The 24,862-nt window shown below is 53.3% G+C and overlaps 1 protein-coding gene across 3 annotated transcripts in view; it reads left to right on the top strand.

Moving 5' to 3' along the window:
- The window catches only part of CHD5 (chromodomain helicase DNA binding protein 5), a 67,196-nt gene that overhangs the window by 29,474 nt on the left and 12,860 nt on the right, over positions 1-24,862 (top strand). For all 3 annotated transcript variants that reach the window (XM_027975716.3, XM_027975715.3, XM_027975717.3), the window contains exons 12-33: positions 1,553-1,684; positions 1,770-1,878; positions 3,131-3,322; positions 3,409-3,609; positions 6,994-7,131; positions 7,220-7,341; positions 8,130-8,303; positions 8,682-8,823; positions 10,211-10,342; positions 13,040-13,157; positions 14,485-14,609; positions 15,681-15,912; positions 16,095-16,205; positions 16,482-16,654; positions 17,124-17,298; positions 17,717-17,809; positions 18,018-18,106; positions 18,428-18,561; positions 18,979-19,123; positions 19,484-19,643; positions 21,804-21,883; positions 22,133-22,265. In XM_027975716.3, the coding sequence (XP_027831517.1) occupies positions 1,553-1,684; positions 1,770-1,878; positions 3,131-3,322; positions 3,409-3,609; positions 6,994-7,131; positions 7,220-7,341; positions 8,130-8,303; positions 8,682-8,823; positions 10,211-10,342; positions 13,040-13,157; positions 14,485-14,609; positions 15,681-15,912; positions 16,095-16,205; positions 16,482-16,654; positions 17,124-17,298; positions 17,717-17,809; positions 18,018-18,106; positions 18,428-18,561; positions 18,979-19,123; positions 19,484-19,643; positions 21,804-21,883; positions 22,133-22,265 (3,110 nt within the window). The remainder of the gene's footprint in view (positions 1-1,552; positions 1,685-1,769; positions 1,879-3,130; positions 3,323-3,408; positions 3,610-6,993; positions 7,132-7,219; positions 7,342-8,129; positions 8,304-8,681; positions 8,824-10,210; positions 10,343-13,039; positions 13,158-14,484; positions 14,610-15,680; positions 15,913-16,094; positions 16,206-16,481; positions 16,655-17,123; positions 17,299-17,716; positions 17,810-18,017; positions 18,107-18,427; positions 18,562-18,978; positions 19,124-19,483; positions 19,644-21,803; positions 21,884-22,132; positions 22,266-24,862) is intronic.

Here is a 24,862-nt window from a genome sequence, read left to right on the forward strand (position 1 = left end):
GAGGATGCCAGTGCCTGATAACAGGGCCATCAAGAAGCAGTGGTGGGGAGTGTGGGAGAATTTGAAAAAGCCACCCCCTTGATTATGAAATGCCTCCTCCTCCCATCCCCTGCCCTCACTGACAGTGACTTGAGGCCCCTCCACCGCTGAACTGATCTACAATTTTTTACCTTTGTTAAATTGCATGTTCAAAACATAAATGCCAATTTTTCTCCCTGCCTCCAAAGTGGGGCAGGTGAATTTCCTCCAAATATATTACCTGAATGGAGTCTGAGTAACAACCACTCATTTGTTAAAGAAAAAAATCCATTGGTTCCGTGGTGACTGGGGATTGGTACCTCTGTGTGTGGTCCCCAGGCCTAGCCACTGCCATCTTGGGAGCCGTGGCGCCCTCACCCTGCAGTGCTGCCGGCTCTGTTGCTCAGTGCGCTTGTGTTGGGTGGGAGGTCCTTAGGAGCTGTATTCAAGCTGCAATGTGTGATAGGCTTCTCTGGCGCACCCTCTCTGGCTGGGCCATCAGGTCCCTGGGTCCCCGGGGGTCTTTGGGAGAGGACAACCCACTGGAGGAATCATATCCTTCTCTACTTTGTGGGGATGGGCCCCGGACTGGGATGGTTACCCCTCCAGTCTTTGGGAGTTCTTTTTTCCTTTTCAAACTTTTTATTTTGTACTGGGGGTAGAGCCAGTTAACAATGTTGTGACAGTTTCAGGTGAACATCTTAGAGACTCAACTGTACATAGACATGTATCCATTCTCCCCAAACTCCCCTCCCATCCAGGCTGCCACATAACACTGAGCAGAGTTCCATGTACTGTACAGTAGGTCCTTGTTGGCTATCTATTTTAAATATAGCGATTTGTACACATCTATCCTGAACTCCCTATAACGTGGGAGTTTTTTGAAAAAGCTTAATATTTTGGGTGCACTGGGTCTTTGTTGCTGTGCTTGGGCTTTCTCTAGTTGCGGTGGGTGGGAGCTACTGTCTGGTTTGGGTGTGCTGGCTTCTCATGGTGCTGGATTCTTTTGTTTCAGGGCATGAGCTCTAGGGTGCATGGGCTCAGCAGTTGCAGCACACAGGCTTAGTTGCCCCATGGCATATGAAATCTTCTCAGATCAGGGAAGGAACCCACGTCCCCTGCACTGGTAGGCGGATTCTCAACCATTAGACCACCAGGGAAGTTCCTGCTTGGGACTTCTTAAGCAAAAAACAAACGTCTTTGGTCAGGGGAGAACCATCTGACTCAGCAGTCGAGAATTCTGGAGGACTCCTCATGACAGAATGGCACTCACAGCCACAGAGGATGGAGAGGACACTGGATTTGCTCCTCTGCTAGCCTGGGGGACCCAGATATCCCTCTGCTTTGCCACTCACCCCGTGCCCTCCTACCTCCTTCCCACTAGCTGTGTGGCCCTTGGGAGTCCCTGCGTGGTGCCGCCCTCCTGGCCGGGGCTCCCAGGAGACCCGTGAGGGGGAGAGGCTTTGCATCCTGTGAGGTGCCCTCCATGGTGCCTGGATGACCCGCCCTCCTCCATCTGTTTACCGTGTTGCAGCTTCGATAAAAAGGGGGACGTACATTACCTAATCAAGTGGAAAGACCTGCCCTACGACCAGTGCACCTGGGAGATTGACGAAATTGACATCCCCTACTACGACAGCCTGAAGCAGGCCTACTGGGGCCACAGGTGCGCCACGCTGGGGCCCCTGGGTGGAACCTTCCGCCTTCCCAATGGCCTGAGCTCTGCTCTCTCATCCCGCCCTCTTTCCCAGGGAGCTGATGCTGGGAGAGGACGCCAGGCTGCCCAAGAGGCTGGTCAAGAAGGGCAAGAAGCTGAAGGATGACAAACAGGAGAAGCCCCCGGACACACCCATTGTGGATGTGAGTGGGAAGGGGTCACAGGGTGGGGTTGCCACCAGGCTGGGCGTCGGAGGAGGGCATGGTCTCTGGAGAACTCTGCCCTGGGTCTGTGCTCCTGGAGCCGTGCCCATGCAGGAGGGGGCGCTGCGGCTCAGCCCACTCCTGCCAGGTACCTGGTGGGACAGGGACGATGGGACCCAGCCTTCCCTGCAGGGGAGGCTCACTCCCTGGGGTCCTGGTCCCCATCGTCCTGTAGAGCGGCAGCTTCCAGGGGACAGAGCAATTTGAAGAATGGGTTGGGTATTGGTGCATCAAGGAGATAATCTCTTCTCAGAAGAGTTTATGAACTTGTGTTCTTTTAGATGAGTGAATTCCAAATATTTATTTATTTATTTATTTGGCTGTACTGTGTGGTACGTGGGATCTTAAGTTCTCCAATTAGCAATCAAACCTGTGCTTCCTGCAATGGAATCGTGGTCTTAACCACTGGATCACCAGAGACGTCTCTGTAATTCCAAGTCTTTAAATCAAAAAGTTCCCCTCACTTCAGGAGTACAGCAGCTGATTTGCTAATTACACACCATTCTTATCAGTTCAGGGGGAGGAGACCCAGGACTTAACTGGGAGCTTTGAGCCTACTGGGGAGTGGAAGGTTGGCTTTTATTCCTTTAGCAAACCTCTCTGGGATGTTTGCTAGTACCTGGCCTTGGGGGGCAAGGCCCTACCCCACTGTTCCACGAAGTGCTCATCTTCCAGGGGCTCATGGAAGGTCCAAACAGAAATGGGGATTTGGCTTGGGTCTGAGATGCAGGGTAAGGCACAGTGGGTCTGATACATCAGGGGGACTTCATGGGGATGATGGCCTTGATCTGTGGACTAAAAGACACAAAGAGGGTGATGTTCAGGATCAGGCACACTGGGCAAGCATCAAATGGGTATTGACTCAGTGCCTGCTGTGTCCGAATAGGACCAGTATGGTGACCACAAGCTGGGCTCAAAATCAGAGAATGCAACAATTGGGAAACTGCCCTGATAGATGTATGGGGCCACCCTGGGAGAGCATGGTGGGAACACCTAAGCCAAGCCTGGAGTTAGGGAAGACTTCCTGGAGGCAGAGGCATTCCATCTGAGGCCTGAAGGATGAATAAGTTAGCAGGGACAAGAGGAGTGGAAAGAGTATTCCAGGCATAAAGAATCATGCCTGTGAAGGCCTATTGGTGGACCTTGGTGGCCCAGGATCCAGGGTACGTCTGAACCTCTGCTTTTTTTGCAGCCCACGGTCAAGTTTGACAAACAGCCATGGTACATCGACTCCACGGGCGGCACGCTGCACCCGTACCAGCTGGAGGGCCTTAACTGGCTGCGCTTCTCCTGGGCCCAGGGCACTGACACCATCCTGGCCGACGAGATGGGTCTGGGCAAGACTGTGCAGACCATCGTCTTCCTCTATTCCCTGTACAAGGAGGTTCGAGGGTTGAGCAGGGTGGCGGAGAGGGGTGGCCGGTGTGGGCTGTGGCTGGGCAGCCTCAGCGCATCTGTCTCCCTCCCCAGGGGCACTCCAAAGGGCCCTACCTGGTCAGTGCGCCCCTGTCCACCATCATCAACTGGGAACGTGAGTTCGAGATGTGGGCCCCTGACTTCTACGTGGTCACCTACACGGGGGACAAGGAGAGCCGCTCCGTGATTAGGGAGAACGAGTTTTCCTTTGAGGACAATGCCATTCGGAGTGGGAAGAAGGTGTTCCGGATGAAGGTGAGCATCCCTACCCCTGGGAAGGACTCTGCACAGGAGCCCAGTCTGCCCTGGGGTGGGGGTACACAGGGGTTCTGCAGTCTATCTGAGGTCTCTCCTCTTGGGCTCCAGCAGAGGCAGCGGCTGGCAAAGAGTTGCTTTTAAGGCAGGATTTCCTTGTATCCGTGTCCTGGGGCTGCAGTAGCACAGGGGGGAGTGGGGCTGAGAATAACACTCACCCTGTCACTGTTCTGGAGGCCAGGAGTCTGAGACCCAGCTACGGGCAGGGCCCTGCTCCCTCGGCAGCAGGGTGGACCCTTCCGCGTCTCCTCGAGCACCTGGCGGCTCTTCTTTGGCTGTCCTCGCTTTGCAGCTCCATCTCTTCGGTGTCTGCCTCTGTTGTCATGTGGCTGTCTCCCCTGTGTGTGTCTGTGTCTGCTCTTCTTTTTTAAATTTGATTTTAGTGTATTTATTATTTATTTTTGGTGGCACTGGATCTTTGTTGCTGTGCCAGCTTTTCTCTAGCTGTGGCAAGCAGGGGCTGCTCTCTAGTTGTGATGCGTGGGCTTCTCGTTGCGGTGGCTTCTCCTGTTGCAGAACTCTAGGGTGCTCGGACTCAGTAGCTGTGGTGCACAGGGTCAGCTGCTCTGTGGGATCTTCCCAGATCAGGGATCAAACCCGTGTTTCCTGCATTGGTAGGAGGATTCTTTACCACTGAGCCACCAGGGAAGTTCTCTCTCTTTTTTTAAATTTGTTTTTGGTCATGCTGCGTTGCATGTGGGATCTTAGTTCCCCAACCAGGGATGGAACCTATGCCCCCTGCCATGGAAGCTCAGGATCTTAACCACTGGACCACCAGGGAAGTCCCAAGATTCCGCATTTCTGACGAAGTCCCAGATGGTGTGCACACTTCTGGTCCTCAGGCTGCACTCTGAGAAGCGAGGACACGGAGCACTCAGTGCTTCTTGCTCCTGGCACATGGGGGCCCTTGGGCAGCCATGGCACTCACTCTAGCTGCAGTGCTGGGGGCTGGCGGACCATCCCCAACCTCCCCAAGGGTTCTCACCTCGGCTTTCTCCATCCTCTAGGAACAACTGTGGCCCTGGGAGATGCCCAGTAACTTTTATTTGGCTGCGCTGCGAGGCTTGCAGGATCTTAGTTCCCTGACCCGGCCACAGCAGTGAAAGCAGAGTCCTAACCACTGGAAAGTGAAAGGGAAAGTATTAGTTGCTCAGTCGTGTCCAATCTTTTGTGACCTCATGGACTATAGCCTGCCAGGCTTCTCTCTCCATGGGATCCTCCAGGCAAGAATATTGGAATGGGTAGCTATTCCCTTTTCCAAGGAATCTTTCTGACCCAGGGGTCAAACCTGGGTCTCCTGCATCACGGGCAGATTCTTTACTGTCTGAGCCACTAGGGAGGCCCTTAATCACTGGACTGGCAGGGGATTCTCGATACCCATTTGTTTAATGAGGGTGATAAGCTCAGTGGTTCCAGAAACAACTTCTCTCTGAGCTCACACTGGGCTCATGCGATGGGCTGGATGCTCTGCTGATTCAGTTGTTTAACTTACTGTCTTTTAACAAAATTGTGGTAAAATACACATAACATAAAATTTATCACCTTCACCATTTTTCCAAGTACAGTTCAGGGACACCAACTACATTCACACTTCTCTGCAGCCATCACTCCATCATCTCCTGAGCACTATTTCATCTTGCAAAACTGAAACCCTGTCCCTGTTAGGCACTGACTGCCCCCAGCCCCTGGCAGCCTCGTCCTTTTGGTCTCTGGCTTTGATTATTCTTGGTGCCTCGTGTAAGTGGAATCCTGCCGCATCTGTCCTTTGTGTCTGGCTCATTTCACTCAGCACATTGTGGCGTGTGTCAGGGTTTCTTTTCAAGACTGGATAACATTCCACTGTATGTGTATGAATGGACCACTCAGCCCAGGGACACTGGGTGTTTCCACCTTTAGGTGCTTGTGAATAATGCTAGGAACATGGATGTGCAAAAATATTCATTCAAGTTCCTGCTTTCGCTTCTTCTGGGTCTATACCCAGAAGTAGAATTGCAGGATGGTACAGTAATTCTATGTGTAATTTTGTTTGTTTCTGTTTTTCAAACTTTTATTGGAGTATGGTTGATTTACAATGTTATGTTAGTTTCAGGCATATAGTTATGTGAATCAGCTATACATACACATATATCCCCTCTTTTTTAGATCCTTTTTTCATATAGATCATTACAAAGTATTGAGTAGAGTTCCCTGTGCTATATAGTATGTTCTTATTTATGATCTATCTAATATGTAGTGTGTGTCTATGTCAAATCCAATCTCTCAATTTATCCCTCCCCTGTTTCCCCCCGGAAACGGGTTTGTTTTTTACTTCTGTGACTCTGTTTCTCTTTTGTAAAAAAAAGTTTATGCAATTAAAAAAATTCCACATATAAGTTATCTTTGCCTTACTTCTCTCAATATGACAATCTCTAGGTCCATCCATGTTGCTGAAAATGGCATTATTTTGTTCTTTTTTTTATGGCTGAGTAATAATATTCCATTGTATATATGGACGACATCATCTTTATCCATTCCTCTGCTGATGGAAACGTAGGTTTATTCCATGTCTTGGCTATTGTAAATAGTGCTACAGTGAACACTGGGGTACATGTACCTGTTCGAATTTTGATTTTCTCCTAATACATCGCCAGGAGTGGGATTGCTGAATCATATGGTAGCTCTGATTTAGTTTTTAAAGGAACCTCCATACTGTTCTCCATGGGCTTCCCAAGGTGGCACTAGTGGTAAAGAACCCACCTGACAACGCAGGAAAAGGAAGATAGAACGTGTAACTTTTTGAGGCACATACTTAGCTCTTTTAATTCTTGTGGTATTCTTCCCAAACACAGTATTGCTCCCTTTTTACAGGTGAGGAGACAGAGGCTTGGGGAGGTTAACTCGATCAAGGTCTAGCTCAAAATAACAATTGTTGCAGTTGTTGCTAAGTCATGTCCAACTCTTTTTCGAACCCATAGACTGTAGCCCACCAGGCTCCTCTGTCCATGGGATTTCCCAGGCAAGAATACTGGAGTGGGTTGCCATTTCCTTCTCCAGGGGATCTTCCCAACTTAGGGATCAAACCCCTGTCTCCTGCTTGGCAGGGATGAGTGCAAACTGCCTACAGGCTCCCTTCTGCCCCTCTGATCTCTGCCCCCCTCTCTTGGGGACAGTGCTCTGGGCCTCAGCTGACCCCCTTGACTTGGTGGCCTGTGACTTCCTCTCGGTCTCTAGGCTCCCTAAGCTCTCTGGGGGTCCTGTCCATACTCCTTTTGGCTCCTTTGTCTCTGGAGACCTTGATCCACTGGCCCTCCCAACTCTCCTCCCAAACACTCCCTTTCCCTCCAGAAAGAAGTGCAGATCAAATTCCATGTCCTTCTCACCTCCTATGAGCTCATCACCATCGACCAGGCCATCCTGGGCTCTATCGAGTGGGCCTGCCTCGTGGTGGATGAGGCCCACCGGCTCAAGAACAACCAGTCCAAGGTAGGAGGTGCTGAGCACTGGCCCCTGGAGCCGTCTGGGTGGGCTGGCCACCCTGTGCCCCCTGACGGGCCCCCTGTTCCCCTCTAAGTTCTTTAGGGTCTTGAACAGCTACAAGATCGATTATAAGCTGCTGCTGACAGGGACCCCCCTTCAGAACAACCTGGAAGAACTGTTCCACCTCCTCAACTTCCTGACTCCAGAGAGGTTCAAGTGAGTCAGGGGGGCTGGCTGGGGAGGTGGAGTGAGGGCAGCCAAGGAAGGGGCATCAGTGGCTGTCTGGCTCTGGGGCTGCTCCCTGGGCCTCAGTTTTCCCATCAGTAAAATGGGAGTGTTAGCAGAGCACTGACACGCTGAGCGCTTAGGGAACACCCGCTGCTGCTCAGCCTGTGGTTTTGTATCGGCTTTACCCCAGAAGACCTTGGGGATCCTCCTTGGTGCCTGTCCCACCCCCATGCCCCAGATTATCCCTGTCCCTCCACAAAGACCTGAATGATCACATCAGTGACAGTGTTGGGAGGCAGAAGGCTGGGGGTGATGGTGGAAATGGGGGTGAAGATGGAGCCTCCTTGCTTACCTACCCCCATGTTCCTGCTTGGAAAGGGGATTCAGGGTGAAAAATGCTGATTTTGGAATCAGGAGATATAGATTCAAGGGCAGGCTGGACTGTATAATCACGGGCACCCACCAGCCTCAGTTTCCTTCTCTGTAATATGGGTAAGAGTCCTAGAGACTGCACGTCCAGGACAGCTTTGAGGACAGGAAGATAGCCTACGTGGCTGAGACAGCTGCAATGTGTGGGGGTGACCTAGGCTTAGATGGAGACTGGAAGGACACCAAGGGCAAGGCCTGTGCTCCCTGGCCCACCAGCCAGCTGGCCTGCCTTCTGACCCTCTGGCAGGTGGCAGGGGGCTGGTTGGCCTTCTCCCTACCCCAGTCCTGGCTCCCTCTACAGAGGGCTTTGGCCTCCTCCAGGCTATCATTGCATTTTTTCCTTGCAGCAACCTGGAGGGCTTCCTGGAGGAGTTTGCTGACATCTCCAAGGAAGACCAGATCAAGAAGCTGCACGACCTGCTGGGGCCGCACATGCTGAGGCGGCTCAAGGCTGATGTGTTCAAGAACATGCCGGCGAAGACTGAGCTGATTGTCCGCGTGGAGTTGAGCCAGATGCAGAAGTGAGCAGCCTGCTCTGAGTCCCCTGGGCCTGTCTTCTCCCAGAAGGGCCTGAGTGGGCCTTCCTGGGCCACTGCCTGGGATGGGTGGAATGGCCTTTGGCCTTGCCCTTGCCTCCACTCAACTTTTGCACAAGCTTCCTTCTTGTGGTCTCTTCTCAGATTTCACTGATCAGGGTTGGGGCTGCCAACTTTGTCCTGTCCCCCAGTAACTTGCTGGGTGATGCCAGGCCTGTGGCTTCACTTCCTGGGGCTCCCCTTGGTCTCTCTGCAACTGTGCTTGGCTGCCAGGCCCCAGCCTCCCTGCAGACCAGAGTGTCCTCTCAGAGGCTGGCATGGCCAGGTACATGCAGACTGCCTTTCTTCCTTGCTCTGTGACAGGAAGTACTACAAGTTCATCCTCACACGGAACTTCGAGGCGCTGAACTCCAAGGGGGGTGGGAACCAGGTGTCACTGCTTAACATCATGATGGACCTGAAGAAGTGCTGCAACCACCCCTACCTCTTCCCTGTGGCTGCTGTGGTAGGTCCCCCGTGGCCGCAGTGGGAGGTCCCCGTGTCTGCTGTGGGAGGTCCCCCATGGCTGCCTCTGTGGGAGGTCCCCCATGGCTGCCTCTGTGGGAGGTCCCCTGTGGCTGTTGTGGTAGGTCCCTGTGGCCACCTTGGTAGGTCCCCTCTGGTCACCATGATAGGGGCCCGTGACCACCACAGTGAGTGCCTGAGGCTGCCGTGTCAGGGGCCTGAGATCATGGCACATGCACGTGGCTGCTGTGGGGGGTTTTCTGCAGCCCTCATGGCAAGTGATCATGGCTGCCATGGTGCCCCTGGCTGCTGGGACAGGTGCTCAAGCCTTCAGCCTCCAATTCTCCCCGAGTATGAAGACTGGGAGGTGATACAGGTCCCCACTGTGCCAGAAGTTTCTGTAAAGCTACCTCTGTCCAGTGCTCGGGCAGGCCCTCTCCTTTCCTGGGCCCCTATGTGTGACCATAAAGTGATAGGTGACATTTTATGTAGGAGTTCCTTACAGCCTCAGGGACCCCAGGCCAGGGATCCGAAGGATGACTTGGCTGCACTCAGTCACAGAGGGAGTCAGGGAGGCAGGCCTGGGTGGTGATTGTGATGTGCAGTCCTAGGTGAGAGACCAGAGTCCCAGTTAGACACCTGGCCCCAGCCTTGTGGTCTCAGGACCGTCAGTGGTCCTCTTGGAGCCCTGGGTTTATCCTCTATAAAATGAGAACAATGACAGCATCTCTCGAAAGAGTGAGGACCAGATGAGAAAGTCTGTGTTCGGTGCCCACATGGAGAGCCTGGGACATCAGTACTCATCACCCTCACAGCTGTTCTGGTTCTAATTTAAATCCTACACAGTTTATACCTCCCCGCACCCCCACTCCACCCCCAAACAGGAAGAGCAATGCTGAGTTAAGCGTGGCGGCTCTGCTGTGGGTGATGCAGACTCAGGCAACCCCAGGCTGCTCTCACCACTCTGGCCCAGCAGAGCCTTTGAGCTGAGGGTCTTTCCAGCTGGGAGGCTGGGTTGGCCTTCCCTGGATGTGCCTTGCAGGACTGCAGAGGCCAGGCCAGAACCTTGTCGGGAAGGCCAGCTTGCCTCAAGACTGTCATCCATCTGTCCACCTATGTCTGTGGTCTTGGTGGAGTGCCAGCAGCGGGAGACAGAGGCCAGGGCTGGCGAGTTTGAGCCCTGCCTGGGGACACAGTGCAGGGAGCATCTGTGTGGCCTGCTCGTATGTTCCTGCAGAGGCTGGCCTGACCTGGGCTTGGGCTTGGTGCTCAGTTCATTGCTGGACCCTCATCTCTCCTGGCTCCTGCCGCCTCCCAGACTTCTTTGGTGGAGAGCCAGAGAGAAGAGGGGGGCCCCCACAAGACCCCACCTTGTGCTGTGTCTGCAGGAGGCCCCCGTCCTGCCCAATGGCTCCTATGACGGCAGCTCTCTGGTCAAGTCTTCAGGGAAGCTCATGCTGCTACAGAAGATGCTCAAGAAACTGCGGGATGAAGGGCACCGTGTGCTCATCTTCTCCCAGGTGAGCCGCCTGCAGGTGGCTGACTGCCTTCTCCACCTCTCGTAGCCCACGCTAGCTGAGGGCGCACGCTGCCTGCAGCCCTCAGGGCCTGATGCTATCTCCATGTGGGTTGTGTGTCAAAAGTCACTCCTCCAGGCCTTGGCATGATGCAACCAAGGAGAGCTGGCTGGGTTCCAAGTTCAAGGCACTTAGGGCACATTGGCCATAGGGACCAGTGTCCTCCCCACTACTTGACCCTCTGGCCTGCTCCTGCTGGAGCTTCTGTCCAGGCTGGGACAACAGCCCTCACCCTTCATCCCTGCAGCCCCACTTCTCATGAACCAACCCAAGGTGGGGCCCCTTGGGTTGGTTCACAAGGAGCCCTGTGTTGGGTTAGCTGGGGGAAGTCCTCTCTAAAGCTTGATCCTGAAGTTGTCCTTGCAGCATCATGTTTGAGGTGGTCAGAGGCAGGGCTGTCTAGCCTCAGAGATTTGTTCATCAGTGCACTTGTTCCTTTGTCCTTTTGCACTTGTCGTGTGTCAGGCTCTGTGAACAGGGGTCCAGCTCTTGTTCTCAAAACACTTAGAGTCCAGAGTGCGAGATGGGGGTAGACACATGTCTGTAACAGGAGTCATTGATGCTCCTCAAGCCTGGTGTGTAAAATGCTGCCTGATGGTGGGACTGAGCCAGGTCCATTGCTCAAACCAGAGACTAAGATGTGGCTCCTCTGTGTACTCTGGGTAAAAGTCTGCTGGTGACAGCTGCTCCTGCCTGTAGCCCCTGATCCCACCAGGGGCCTGCAGCAGGCCGAGGGATCTGGGAAAAGCAGATCAAGCCTGTGACTGTAGGCTGGCCTGGACACTGGATCCAGAATCTCCGGTGTTCTGTTTAGTCACTCAGTCATGTCCAGCTCTTTGCGACCCCATGGACTGTAGCCTTCCAGGCTCCTCTGTCCATGGGATTTTCCAGGTAAGAGTACTGGAGTGGGTTGCCATGCCCTCCTCCAGAGGATCTTCCCAACCCAGGGATCGAACCCAGGTCTCCTGCATTGCAGGTGGATTCTTTACCAGCTGAGCTACCAGGGAAGCCCCCAGAATCCTCCAGCCCCCTGCTAACATAAGACATGATTCTGAACTGAGGTCTTGAGGGACCAAGTAGAGAAAACTGCACAACTTCTAGAAGTGTGCACAGAGAGAAAGTGACAGAGACGGGGCCCTGACATCCAGAATGAGCCTGCAGGGGGAATTCCCTGGCGGTCTAGTGGTTATAACTCCTCACCTTCAGTGCCGAGTTCCTGGGTTCAGTCCCTGGTCGGAGTACTAAGATACCACAAACAGCGTGGCATGGGCAAAAACTCCCACCAAAACAAAAGCAACTCCAATAAAATAAATAAGCACGAGCAGCAAGAAATGAAATAAGAACAACTAGCTAGAAAAAGTGTTAGCTGCTCAGTTTTGTCCAACGTTTTGCGACCCCATGGACTATAGTCTACTAGGCTCCTCTATCCATGGAATTCTCCAGGCAAGAATACTGGAGTGGGTAGCCATTCCCTTCTCCAGGGGATCTTCCTTACCCAGGGATGGAGCCTGCTTCTCCTGCATTGGCAGGCAGGTTCTTTACCACTGAGCCACCAGGAAAGCCCCTAATCAGGGAAAGGATCTGCTTAAAATGGAAACAGAACATTTCAATAGATTAGATAAACTCTCAACACTGTTGAAGAGAACACTGATGAATGGGAACCTGGCGTTGAGGAATTTTCCCAGAATGCAGCACATAAAGACAAAGATAAATATGAGACATTGCACGGAAGACACCTTGAGAGGCTCTAGTAACTAACTATTCATATGTATCTATAATAGGAGTTGAAGAAAAAGAGCTAGAGAAAATGGTAAAGAAGTCAGATTTAATGAGAGTCTGTAGACCTAGAGAAAGACATGGGGGCTCAGGTCTGAAGCACACTCTGGAGTACCAAGAAGTAAAAATAAAAATATAAATATGAAAGGAAGCCCTAGGCACATTGTAGGGGAAATGCTGCACTTTTCAGATCTTGTACCTACAGAGGAATGACAATTAGACTGTCCTCAGATTTTATATCAGCAATAGAAGTGGCAAAAGAAAATGGCAATATTTTCATTACATTATGGGAAAATTGCAACTGATAATTTTATGTCTAGCTAAACTGTCTTTCAGGATTGATTATGGAGGATTATGGGAGCTCAGAAGGGCCTGCCTTTTTCTTCTCATAGGGAGGAGTGAAATCTGGGAAGATATCACAGAGGAGGTGCTCTTTGAGTCCCCTAGGCAGTAAGAGGGTGGGAAGAAAGTCCAGGTAATCTGGGATGGTTGTGGGATACAGAGGAAGCATTGGGATATGAAGGCCCAATGGACTGGCACCAATTTGGCAAGCCTAGAATGCCAAGATGAGGATTTGGGACTTTATCCTGAAGGGTGACAGCAGGGTGGCACATGCTCTGAGCTGTGTCTTAGGCAGAAGGCTGTGGGGCTGGTGCGGGGGATGCGGTGGCTCTGGGGGTTGAGCTTGGAAACTGCATTTTTCTTCAGAGGATGGTCCCAAGTCAGGCCTGCCTGGGTCCCACCTGTCTCCCCACTCAGTAGGTTGCTCTGTCTCTCCTCAACTGTCAATGAGGTCTCTGCCCATGGCCCCTATGGGGGTCCCTCTTCTGTGGCAGCCCCTCAGGAATACCATGTCCCCTGCAGATGACCAAGATGCTGGACCTCCTGGAGGACTTCCTGGAGTATGAGGGCTACAAGTATGAGCGGATTGACGGTGGCATCACGGGGGGCCTTCGGCAAGAAGCAATTGACAGATTCAATGGTACCCAACCTTACCCAGGGCTCTTGATGGGGACCCCTATCTGTCTCTCCTCCCAGACTAGGATCTTAGCCAGACCAGCCAATTTATGGTCAGGTTAGCTACTCCTCAAACAGCTGGAGAAAGCAGACCTGTCCTTAGGTCCTAGTAGCTGGTAAAAAGAATTCATCCCATGGAACTTTCCAGGGGCCTGCTTGGGTGTTTAGAACTGAGAAATTAGGAGGAGGGCAGAAGGGGAGGAAAATTCCTCTGTTACTAAATGAAGCTGGTGCGGAGGGTCTGGCCAGCACCCCTGGGCTTCTGATACTGACACCAGCTAAAACTGCAGTTATGAGCAGGGCTGGACGGGGCCTGTCCCTGCAACACAGGCTGCTGCAAGGAGGGACAGAGCTGAGCAGCACTGCCCTAGGGGAAGGACAGAGGAAAGGGCAGGGCCACCCCAGCTCAAACTGTCTCCCTGGTGATCTGGGAGGCTGGGAGCTGGCTCTGGAGTGAAGGGAATATCTGGAGACATGGTCCAGCACCTCGTTAGTGGGAGGTTTTCAGGAAGAGATGAAGTGATTTTGTGGCTGCTTCCTGCCTTCCACCCTCAGAGCAGGTCTGGGGCCCTGTGGCCCCCAAACCCAAAGCAGCGATTCCTATTGCCCACTCATGTCAGAGGTAAGGCAAGTATGGTTTCAGGATGTACATGTGGTCCCATTGCACATGGCAGTGGGAAGCATCAGGTGGATCGGGGACCTGTGTGCAGCTCAAGCAGGTGCCATGGTCAGTCCCAGGTCACTTAATGAAGGGCCCGGATGGGCCTGAGACCCAGCTGTCTTGGGGCAGTGGGGACTGACCAGAGGGCTGGCCCGTGCCCTGGAGCTGTGACCCTGAGTGTTCAGTGGTCACTCTGATGGCATCCCATGTGGTGGTAGCTGGGAGGGCATGAAGGATGAGCTCTGCTGACCTCCCAGGGGCCTGACCTTCAGGGGCTCTGCTGGTCTTTGCTGGCTTTTTGTAGTTTCTCCTTTGCCCCTCTGGGCTTTGAAAATCAGTTTATTCTCGTTTTATCTTCTTCCTGTTGGGTCAGGGCTCAGAGCACAGCTGTGGGCTATGTGGGGCTCAGGTGGGCTGCCCTGTCTCTGCTCCATGCCCAGGGGCCCCAGGCCTCTTCTGGCTTCCCCCCAAGCACAGCTGAAGCCGTTGTGGCCTGAGATGGGGTCACAGTTCCTGCCCCCTCCCTGTGGTCTCCCCTGTGCCCTCCTGTCTGCCACACCCTTGTCTCCCATCTCACCCCTCTGAGTATGCCCCTTACTCACCCTTCTGGGCACCTGCCTCTCTTCCTCAGCCCCTGGAGCCCAGCAGTTCTGCTTCCTCCTTTCGACCCGGGCAGGTGGCCTGGGGATCAACCTGGCCACGGCAGACACGGTCATCATCTATGACTCAGACTGGAACCCGCACAATGACATCCAGGTGTGTGGCCCCAACACCAGAACCCTCTCAGAGGGTCCCTTGCTGCCCCTGGCTTTGTGGGCATTCCCTCTCCCCCACCCCCAGACTGTCTCAGGGCTTTACCTCCGCCTGGATCCACCTTGTAGAGTCCCAGCCCCAAGGGCTACCTGGAAGGTGAGCCCCCCACCATTATACAAAAGAGGAAACAGCCCAGGGAGGGCAAGGGACGTGTCCAAGAACATGCAGCAGTCTGTGTGAACATGACCCCTGTTCTGTCCCATCACTCTTAGGATGAAGGCCATGGAGGGAGTCAGGATGAGGGGTCCTGGGACCCAGAGGGGGCCAGTTTGGGAACAACAGGAAAATAGAGGGGACAAGGCCTGTGGAGGTGGGGGGGAGGAAGAGGCATTAGTGGAGGAGGGGGCACTGGAGCTGGTGAGGAAGGGTGGGAAGGTTAGGGGGTACAGGAGCAGAGGCACACTGCTGTCTCCTGCCCACCCTTCTTGGGACAGGACATACACGCATTATACTTTTAGGGCACACATACAAACTCATGTCTCATGCACACGCATGTGCACCTGTGTGAGTTGCATACACAGACCTTATTACACTGGGCCAAGTCATGTGGATGCCTGATGCACAGAGCCTCAAGCCTGTCCTCATGTCACACTTGTCCTTGCAGGGTAGCTGTACCTCTCCAACAGGTGGGCTCACAGCCCCACTAGTGGTCACTCTCAGGGAGGTGCAGCCCCCATCTTGGCATGAGTGCCATCAGCGCCCTGTGTGGCTTCACTACATCGAGTGCATTGGCCACACTGCCCCTCACACCTACCCCTGCACACTTGCGATCACACTGAGTTACCCCTGCACAGGCACCCAGGCCCGCACTAGACCACACACAGTCAGGTCGGGAGTGCAGGTGCCCTGGTGCACATCCATCTCCATGGGCAGTCACACAGCCCATTCCATGCAGAGGGTGCTCATGAGCTCATTCGCATGCCTCCCCCCCCCCCGACCCTGCCCCCTGGTGCCTGGCCCTGGGGCCCCAATCCTCTGTTGAACCATGGGTGCTAAGCTACAGGTTGCCCCCAGGCCTTCAGCCGCGCCCACCGCATTGGGCAGAACAAGAAGGTGATGATCTACCGCTTTGTGACGCGGGCCTCGGTGGAGGAGCGCATCACGCAGGTGGCCAAGCGCAAGATGATGCTCACCCACCTGGTGGTGCGACCTGGCCTGGGCTCCAAGTCTGGCTCCATGACCAAGCAGGAGCTGGATGACATCCTCAAGTTTGGCACAGAGGAGCTCTTCAAGGATGACGTGGAGGGTGGGTGTCCTGGGTGCTTGGCATGGTGGGGGGTGGCCCTGCTTGAGACACTCCTCTCCCAGGGCACCCCCAGTGCCCAGTCCCTTCTTCTGCTCCCCACTCCTGGCCAGGATGGGCAGGGCCAGGGTGGCATCTCTGGTACTACCCCCAGCCCTGCAGCTCCCCATCCCCATGTCCTACAGGTATGATGTCTCAGGGCCAGAGACCCGCCACGCCCATCCCTGATGTCCAGTCCTCCAAAGGGGGAGCCTTGGCCGCCAGCGCCAAGAAAAAGCATGGCAGCACTCCGCCAGGTAGGGGCCCTCCCAGCCCAGCCCCTGTACCCTGGACGGCTGTTCCTGGAAGGAAGTGGGCCCCCAAACCCATTTTGTCAGGTTCCCTTGCCTGCTCCCCTTGGGTGCCTGTGGACCTTATATGGAGGGGCTGAGGGGCTGTGACAATACAGGTTCCTCTCTATGGTCACTTACTGTCCAGCTGCAGCCCCTGGCGGGAACTGGGAAGCATCATTGTTTGGAACCTGCTCTGGTTGGGGGGGGGATCCCCTCACTCTGCATCCTGGCTGCCTCCAGGTGACAACAAGGACGTGGAGGATAGCAGTGTGATCCACTATGACGATGCGGCCATCTCCAAGCTGCTGGACCGGAACCAGGATGCCACGGACGACACGGAGCTCCAGAACATGAATGAATACCTGAGCTCCTTCAAGGTGGCGCAGTATGTGGTGCGCGAGGAGGATGGCGTGGTAAGCCCCGCCCCTTTGCGGCCCCGCCCCTCGCGGCCCCGCCCTCACCGCTTTAAGACTGATCCATTTAAGAAACTCTGGCTCCCGGGTCTCTCCTGAGTGGCTCTGCTTACCTCTCAACTTCCACGGCCCTACGCGCAGAGCGTGGGTGCTAATTATTCTAAGTGCCACTTTTCCTTTTGAAACTGGGGGCCCCCTGAGGGCAGGGGTGGCGCTTATTCAATTCTGTATCTCAGTGCCTGGCACAAGGCCGGGGCATGCTTGTGGCATGAATGAATGGATGAGTGAATTACTGAGACAGGAGCAGGAAGAGGAAGGCCAGCTGGGGCTGGGGTGATCAGGGAGGGCTGCCTGGAGTAGGCAGGCTTTCCAGTTCCCCTTGAGCTGTGGTAGAGGCAGTGAGGCCTCCGCGGGGGCGGAGATGCCCGCCGGTCCCGCCCTCACGGCGTCTGCGGCCCTGCGCCCCCAGGAGGAGGTGGAACGGGAGATCATCAAGCAGGAGGAGAACGTGGACCCCGACTACTGGGAGAAGCTGCTGCGGCACCACTACGAGCAGCAGCAGGAGGACCTGGCCCGCAACCTGGGCAAGGGCAAGCGCATCCGCAAGCAGGTCAACTACAACGACGCCTCCCAGGAGGACCAGGGTGCGTGTCTGGTGGGCAGGGTCCTGCTGGCGGGGAGGACATCCTTGTGGCAGGAATTCCCGGGGCGGGAGAGTGGGAGCCCTGTGGAGTGGCTGAGCCAGGAGACGGTTGGAAGGCTTCTTGGAGAAGTGAGGCTGGTAGCTGGTGTGGGGTGTTGGGTTTTGGGGGGAACGAGATGGGTAGTGACTCAGTGACTTCACTGCTAGTGGTTTTAGTCAAGCCTCAGTTTCTCTATCTATTAAATAGGGCCATTGATGGTATAAGGCCTGAGAATGTAGTGTGAGGTTGTTAAGGGAGCTCATAGGAAGCACACGGTGGCTGTTTTCATCACCACTGTTACTGGGCTGGGTGTGAGGGGCTCCGGCGGGCTTCTGCTTGAACAGCCCACTCTGTGCCCCTCTTCCTGACCCCCCGACAGAGTGGCAGGACGAGCTCTCAGACAACCAGTCTGAATATTCCATTGGCTCTGAGGATGAGGACGAGGACTTTGAGGAAAGGCCGGAAGGGCAGAGTGAGTCAGGGCTGGTGACTCCGGGCTGGGGCCAGGCTGTGTGTCGGGGAGCTGATGATCAGGTTGGGGGTCCCGGGGGTATCGGGACCAGGATCTGTCCTTTGGAGTAGGCCCTGAAGGGTCATGCTGTCTGGGGCATTTTGGGGGATAGGGTGGGTCAGGACATCTCGGGCCCCGCTGAGGGCTTGTGGCGGGGCTGCTCCCCCAGGTGGACGGCGACAATCCAGGAGGCAGCTGAAGAGCGACAGGGACAAGCCTCTGCCCCCTCTTCTTGCCCGGGTCGGCGGCAACATTGAGGTGGGGCCCGCCTGCACCCCCACTTTCCCACTTCTCTTTCCCGGAGTTTATCTCATCTTTCAGAGCAGAGAGCTTACCCCTGCTGCCACCCCGGGATGTGGAGGAGGGACAGGAGGGCTGGGATTACACTGGGTCGCATGCCAAGTGGAGGTTGGGGGCGGGGACAGACCCTTGGTCTGGGCTGTGCCCTTTGGGTCCTGCCCCAGGTGAAGGCCCCCCCGCCCCCGTCTCCCCGCCTGCTCCCCCATCTCCTCCCCTCCCTGTGTCTTTCTCTTCAACTCTGAATTCCTTGCTCCCCAACCCTGCTGCTCCCCTGCCCAGGTGCTAGGCTTCAACGCCCGCCAGCGGAAGGCCTTTTTGAACGCCATCATGCGCTGGGGCATGCCCCCCCAGGATGCCTTCAACTCCCACTGGCTGGTGCGGGACCTTCGTGGGAAGAGCGAGAAGGAGTTTAGGTAAAGGGGCCGAGGTGGTGGCCCAGGGTGTGGCCGCCTGCCTGTAGTGGGCAGGCTCCTCTGGACGGGCCAGCACAGTGGGCGGTGTTACTGCCAGGCTGGGGCTGGCCAGAGAACTCACTGCTGTCTGATGTCTGGTAGCTGAAGTCCAGGCCTGGGCAGGGTTCCTGTGCAGAGAATGTGACTGGTCACCTCTGCCAGGGCAGCTGGTGTTAACAGAAGCACAGAGGATCTGGGTTCTCCAGGGGAAGGGCTGTCCTAGGAGGGTCCCTTGCCCAGGGCCCCCTCTGTTCTTCCCTGGGGCTTGACCCAGCAGGCCTGGTTGGGAGGCAGGTGATGGGTGATGATTCCAGCCAGGAGGTCCCCTGGGGTCCTGCCGGCCCCCCACTCCCTGAGCCCCAGTCCCCCCCACCCCAGAGCCTATGTGTCCCTCTTCATGCGGCACCTGTGTGAGCCGGGGGCTGACGGCGCGGAGACCTTTGCGGACGGCGTGCCCCGCGAGGGCCTCTCCAGGCAGCACGTGCTCACGCGCATCGGGGTCATGTCACTAGTTAGGAAGAAGGTGGGTGAGTAGCCTTTACTGGGCTTTTCCTGGTGGTCGCCCATGGCCTGGGTGTGCCCCAGGGTGGGTCAGTGGGCAGAGAGCAAGCACCTGGCTGTCCAGGGTCTGAGTTAGCTTAGAGGGATGGACCCAGAATGCATCTCTGGGTGGGGAAGTGGGCGGTGGTGGGGAGGGGACTGGAGGCCAGGATGACAGGTGGGGATGGGTGGGGGTAGGGCCTGGCATGGGGGTCTGCGGTCAGCCTTGGGTGGAGTCAGCAGCCACCCCAAGCCAGGGACACCCCCAGTCCTGCCAGCCACCCTAAGGCCCTCACATCTGAGCTGTGACCACCTCCCTCCTGCCTCGCTCCCACCTGCCCAGGTTCAGGAATTTGAGCACGTCAACGGGAAGTACAGCACCCCGGATCTGATCCCCGAGGGGCCCGAGGGCAAGAAGCCGGGTGAAGTCATCTCCTCGGATCCCAACACACCAGTGCCCGCCAGCCCTGCCCACCTCCTGCCTGGCCCTCTGGGCCTGCCAGGTCTGGACTCCAATGAGGAAGTGTGGGCACCCAGGTCATGGCAGGAGTGCCAGGAGACCCCACGTCCTCCTCACATCCCACCCCCACAAAGCTTCTAGCTGAAGAAGTATCACTTCCCTAAGAGATTTTCTTTTTAATGACGGCTTTGAGATGTGATTCATACACCACAATATTCAGTCTTTGCGTGTGTGCTAAGTCACTTCAGTCGTGTCTGTTTGCGACCCTGTGAACTGTAGCCTGCCAGGCTCCTCTGTCCATGGGATTCTTTAGGCAAGAATACTGGAGTGGGTTGCCATTTCCTTCTTCAGGGGATCTTCCCAACCCAGGGATTGAACCTGCGTCTCTTGTGTCTCCTGCATGGGCAGGCAGATTCTTTGCCACTAATGCCACCTGGGAAGCCAAAAGCCTTTAAAAGTGTATTAGCCAGTTGTTTCTAGCATATCTATGGGATTGTGCAACCATTGCCTCTGATTCCAGGATGTTTTCATTAACCCCCAAAGAAACACATACTCATTAGTAGTGACACCCCATTCCTTCTCCTCACGTCTTTCCCGGGCAACCACTGATCTCTCTGTCTCTATGGGTTTGCCTGTTGTGGGCATTTCATGTAAATGAAATGCACTGTGTGGCCTTTTGCGCCCAGCTTTCACTAGCATGCAGTGTATTCCAGATTCATCCAGGTTTTAGGGTGTCAGGACTTCATTCCTTTTTGTAGCTGAATAATATTTGATTCCATTGTTTGGATCCACCACATTTTGTGTATCTATTCATCAGGTGATGGATTTGGGGTTGGTTCTACCTTTGGCTATTGTGAATAATGTGGTGAGTAACATTGCTTTGAACTTTTGTGTTCAATTGGAAATAGGTGTTTTCATTTCTCTTGGGTGTATAGATAGGAATAGAATCGCTGGGTTAGCAGCTGGGTCATTGCTGGTATAACATTTTGAGGAACTGCCAGACTTTTTCACAGTGACTACACCATTTTACATTCTACCAGCCGTGTATGAGGTTCCAATTTCTCCACCTCCCGGCCAGCACTTATCTAACTTTTGGCTTATAGCCATCTTAGTGAGTGTGAAGGGGGAGTCTCATTGTGCTGTTTTACTTACTTATTTTTGGCTGTGCTGGGTCTTTGTTGCTGCTTGGGTTCTTCTCTAGTTGCAACGTGCAGGCTTCTCACTGCAGTGGCTTCTCTTGTTGTGGAGCACGGGTTCTCAGGCGTCAGTAGTTGCATCACATGGACTCAGTAGTTGCAGCTCCTGGGCGCTAGAGCACAGGCTCAGTAGTTGTGGCACACAGGCTTAGCTGCTCCGAGGTATGTGGCATCTTCCCAGACCAGGGATCGAACCCACGTCTCCTGCATTGGCAGGCAGATTCTTTACCACTGAGCCACCGGGGAAGCCTGGTGGTTTTGATTTCCATCTCTGGTGGCTGAAGATGTTGAGAATCGTTTCATGTGCTTCTGAGCTTTTTGTGCATCTTCTTTGGAGAAGCGTCATTTCACATCCTTTGTCTTTCCTTAATGGTTTTTTTGTCTCTGAGTGTCTTTTTGATGATCTGTGTGTTTATCTGGGTAAAGGCCTGGGGCATCCTGCCTGTCCTAGGTGACAGGCGAGTCCCCGAGAGGCTCAGTGCCTCTGAGGACATCCTGCTCCTGGGCACAGGTGCCCTCTGGAGGTGCCTAGTTTTCTTCCTGGCCCTGTGCTCGTGGGCAGGTCCCTTAGCCCATGAGCTCTGTTTTCTCATCTGTGATGTGAAGTTGGGTAGTGATCACCTCCCAGGGCTCCTCAGAGCACGTGGGTCACTCGCTTTTTGCAGTGACTCAGCATGGAAGAGGCAGGTGGCCAGACAGCCAGCCTGAAAGCCAGGACCACAGCTGGGCTATGCTGGCTCTCAGTGGGGCCTCCACCCACCTCACCTACTGCTTCCAGACGAGAGGCCCCTGCAGCTTGTATTTCTGTCCTACTGGCCCCTGGCTTTGACCTCACTGGGCCCAGGGTCCCCCACATTGCAGGCCTGTCCCAGGATCTTTGGCTCTCCTGGTTCACCTGTCCTTCTGCAGGTGCCTGGCCCAGGATCCTCTCTGACTCCCCATTTCCTGCCCTTCTCCCTCCTCCCACCCCAGCCCACCTGTCTCACCCTTCTCCCTTGTTCTTTCAGACAAAATGGAAGCCCCACTAGGCTACATGGATGAGAAGGAAGTGGGGGTGCAGAAGCCAAAGAAGCCCCCAGAAATCCAGGTAGAGAAGATGCCAGTGTCTGGGCCCCTGTGGGTGTTGGGTGGGGGCTGGGTCCAGGGACCTTCTCAGGTTTTGCCCTTGGCAGCTGTAAGCCAGGCCTCCCTCCTGGCTCCAAGTTTGAGCCCCTAAGGACTGGAGCATAGTTGAGAGCAAGCACGGGGAACCAGAGAGTGGGTTCTAAGCCCAGGGCCCCTTTCCTGGCTCCTATTGAGGTCCAGGCCCTGTAGCTCCCGAGTCTCTCCTCCCTAGGCCCTGCCAACTACCCTGGACAGAGTGGAGGGAGAGGACAAGCAGGAGAGCTCCGATGGCAAGGAGAGGGCCCGAGAGGAGCGACTGGAGGAGATGGAGAAGGCCCAGCCCTCCCCGGAGCAGCTGCCAAAAGGTGTGGGCTTCCGCCCTGATGGAGTGTCAGGCCTATCTCTCCCTGGCTAGATGGGGGGCCATGCACTGCTGTGTCCTAGTGCCGTAGGGCCCAGGATGAGGCGAGAGCCAGGGGCTCAGTTCTCTGCATGTGGGCTATAACTTTTCCTACTGTACACTTTGGAGGTTATTGGGCTACATCTTATTGGTGATTTTTTTTAAAAAACATAAATATTACTAATTTGGCTACACCAGGTCTTAGTTGCAGCTTGTGGGATCTTTAGTTGAGGCATGCGAGCTCTAAGTTGTGGTATATAGGATCTGTTCTCTGACCAGGGATTGAACCTAGGGCCCCTGCATTGGGAGCATGGAATCTTAGTCACTGGATCTCCAGGGAAATCCCTGTTAGTAAGTTCTGAATCAATCACATTGTGGTCTGAACACATGAGTCTGTATGATATTGTTGAAACCTTTTCTTGCTTCATGTGGTCAGATTTTGTAAATGCTCACGTGTACTTGAATATCTATTCTTTTATTGCTGGGTGTAAGGTTCTAAATATGTGCACTAGATTAGGGGTCCCCAAACTCCAGGATCTAATGCCTCATGATCTGAGATGGAGCCTATATAATAATAATAGAAATAAAGTGAACAGTAAATGTAGTGCTCTTGAATCATCCCCCAGGTCCGTGGAAAAACTTGTCTTGCATGAAACTGGTCTCTGGTGCCAAAAAGACTGGGGACCGCTGCATTAGATCGTTGCATTGTTCAGATTTTTTATATCCTTACTCATTTTTGGTTTGCTTTGATCAGTCAAGTCTGAGAGGCTTATGTTAAAATCTCTGTGATTGCGGGTTAGTCTCTGTTCTCCTAAAGCCAGATTTTGTTTTAGTTTGGGATTGGGTTGTTAGGTGCATATTGGTTCAGGTTTTTTCCAATTTTCTGGTGAAATGTTTTATTTATTATGTAATAACCTTCTTATTCCTCTTGATTCTTTTTGCTTTAAGGTTTATTTAGGCTTAAATGGATTGAGCTTACTTTTGGGCTTTCCTGGTGGCTTAGGTGGTAAAGAATCTGTCTGCCATGCAGGAGACCCAGGTTTGGTCCCTGGGTCGGGAAAGATCCCCTGGAGAAGGGAATGGCTACCCACTCCAGTGTTCTTGCCTGGAGAATCCCATGGACAGAGGAGCCTGGCGGGCTACTGTCTACAGGGTTGCAAAGAGTTGGACATGATTGAGCAACTAATGCTCTCGTTTTCTTTCACTGAGCGTAATGTTTTCAAGGCTCATTTGTGTTGTAGCATGTATTGGAACTTCATTCCTTTCGTTTTATTTTTCCATTCATCAGTTGATGGGTTTTGGGGTTATTGCTGCCTTTTGGCTATTATGAATAATGCTGCTGTGAACATCCATGTATAGGTATTTGTGTGGATAGGCTTCAGTCCTCCTGGGTGTATACCTAGGAGTGGAATCGCTGGATCGCTTGGTAATTCACCTGTTTGGAGGACCTGCCAGATTGCTTGCTGCAGTGACACTCTACATTCCCACCCACAGTGCATAGGGTTCATTTCCCCATATCTTTGTCAACACTTGTTATTATCTCTCTTTTGGATTTTAGCCATCCTAGTGGGTGAAAAGTCATAGCTCAAGTGGTTTTGATTTGTATTTCCCTTGTGTGTAAAGATATTGAGTATCTTTTCAAATGTCATGGGCCATTTTTATATCTTTGTTGGAGATATATCTTTTCAGATCCATTGTCCATTTTTCAACTGGGTTATTTATCTTTTGTTTTGAGTTATAAGCGTTCTTTATAATACATGTTCCATATCAGATATGTGATTTGCAGGTATTTTCTTATATTTCTTAACTTTTATTTGTATAATTGAGTTTTAGGTATACCTTTTGTAAATAATATATAGTGGGACTTGTTTTAAATCTAATCACAGAATCTCTACGTTTTAGTCAGCAATTTACTCTCTTTAGATTTATTGTAATAGCTAGGTACCTGGATGAATTTCTGTTCTTATTTTGTGCTTTATATCACCCTTGCCTTTTCTTTTTTCTTTTTCTCCTAGCATCTTTTGGATTGATCAGAATTTCTATTCCCCCCTTTCTTCTCGACTCCTTTGGAAAGTTTGCAGTCACTTCTATTTTGTACTCTTAAATTTTTAATATGTTGCCTCTTGAATATTATAAGGACTGTAGGCAACTTTAGCTCTGACCCACTCCCTCTTATCTCCCATGTGCTATTACTTATTTCTAAACTATAATCCTTATTTAGATCTTCCCACCCTCTTAACAATTTTGTGTTTTCTAGTATGTTCATTGTTGCTTTGTTCAATGTCCTTCTTCCCAAAATATACCCTTCAATGGTGCTTTCAACAAATTTCTGTGGACGCAAATTTCTCTCATTGTATGTAATTTTTCCCTTATATCTTATTGTATTTTTGTTGAATAATAGTTAGCAAAATTCAAGGTGGGTTAGGAGTTTTCCCTCAGCACTTTGAAGATGTTATTTCTTTTGTATTTTGACTTACATTGTGCTGAGAAGGTTGCTCTCAGGGTAATTGCTGCTCCTTTGTAGGAAACTTGCCTTTCCTATCTTTCCTAACATGGTAAGAC

This window comes from Ovis aries, chromosome 12, assembly GCF_016772045.2.
Source record: "Ovis aries strain OAR_USU_Benz2616 breed Rambouillet chromosome 12, ARS-UI_Ramb_v3.0, whole genome shotgun sequence".
Lineage (NCBI taxonomy): Eukaryota > Metazoa > Chordata > Mammalia > Artiodactyla > Bovidae > Ovis > Ovis aries.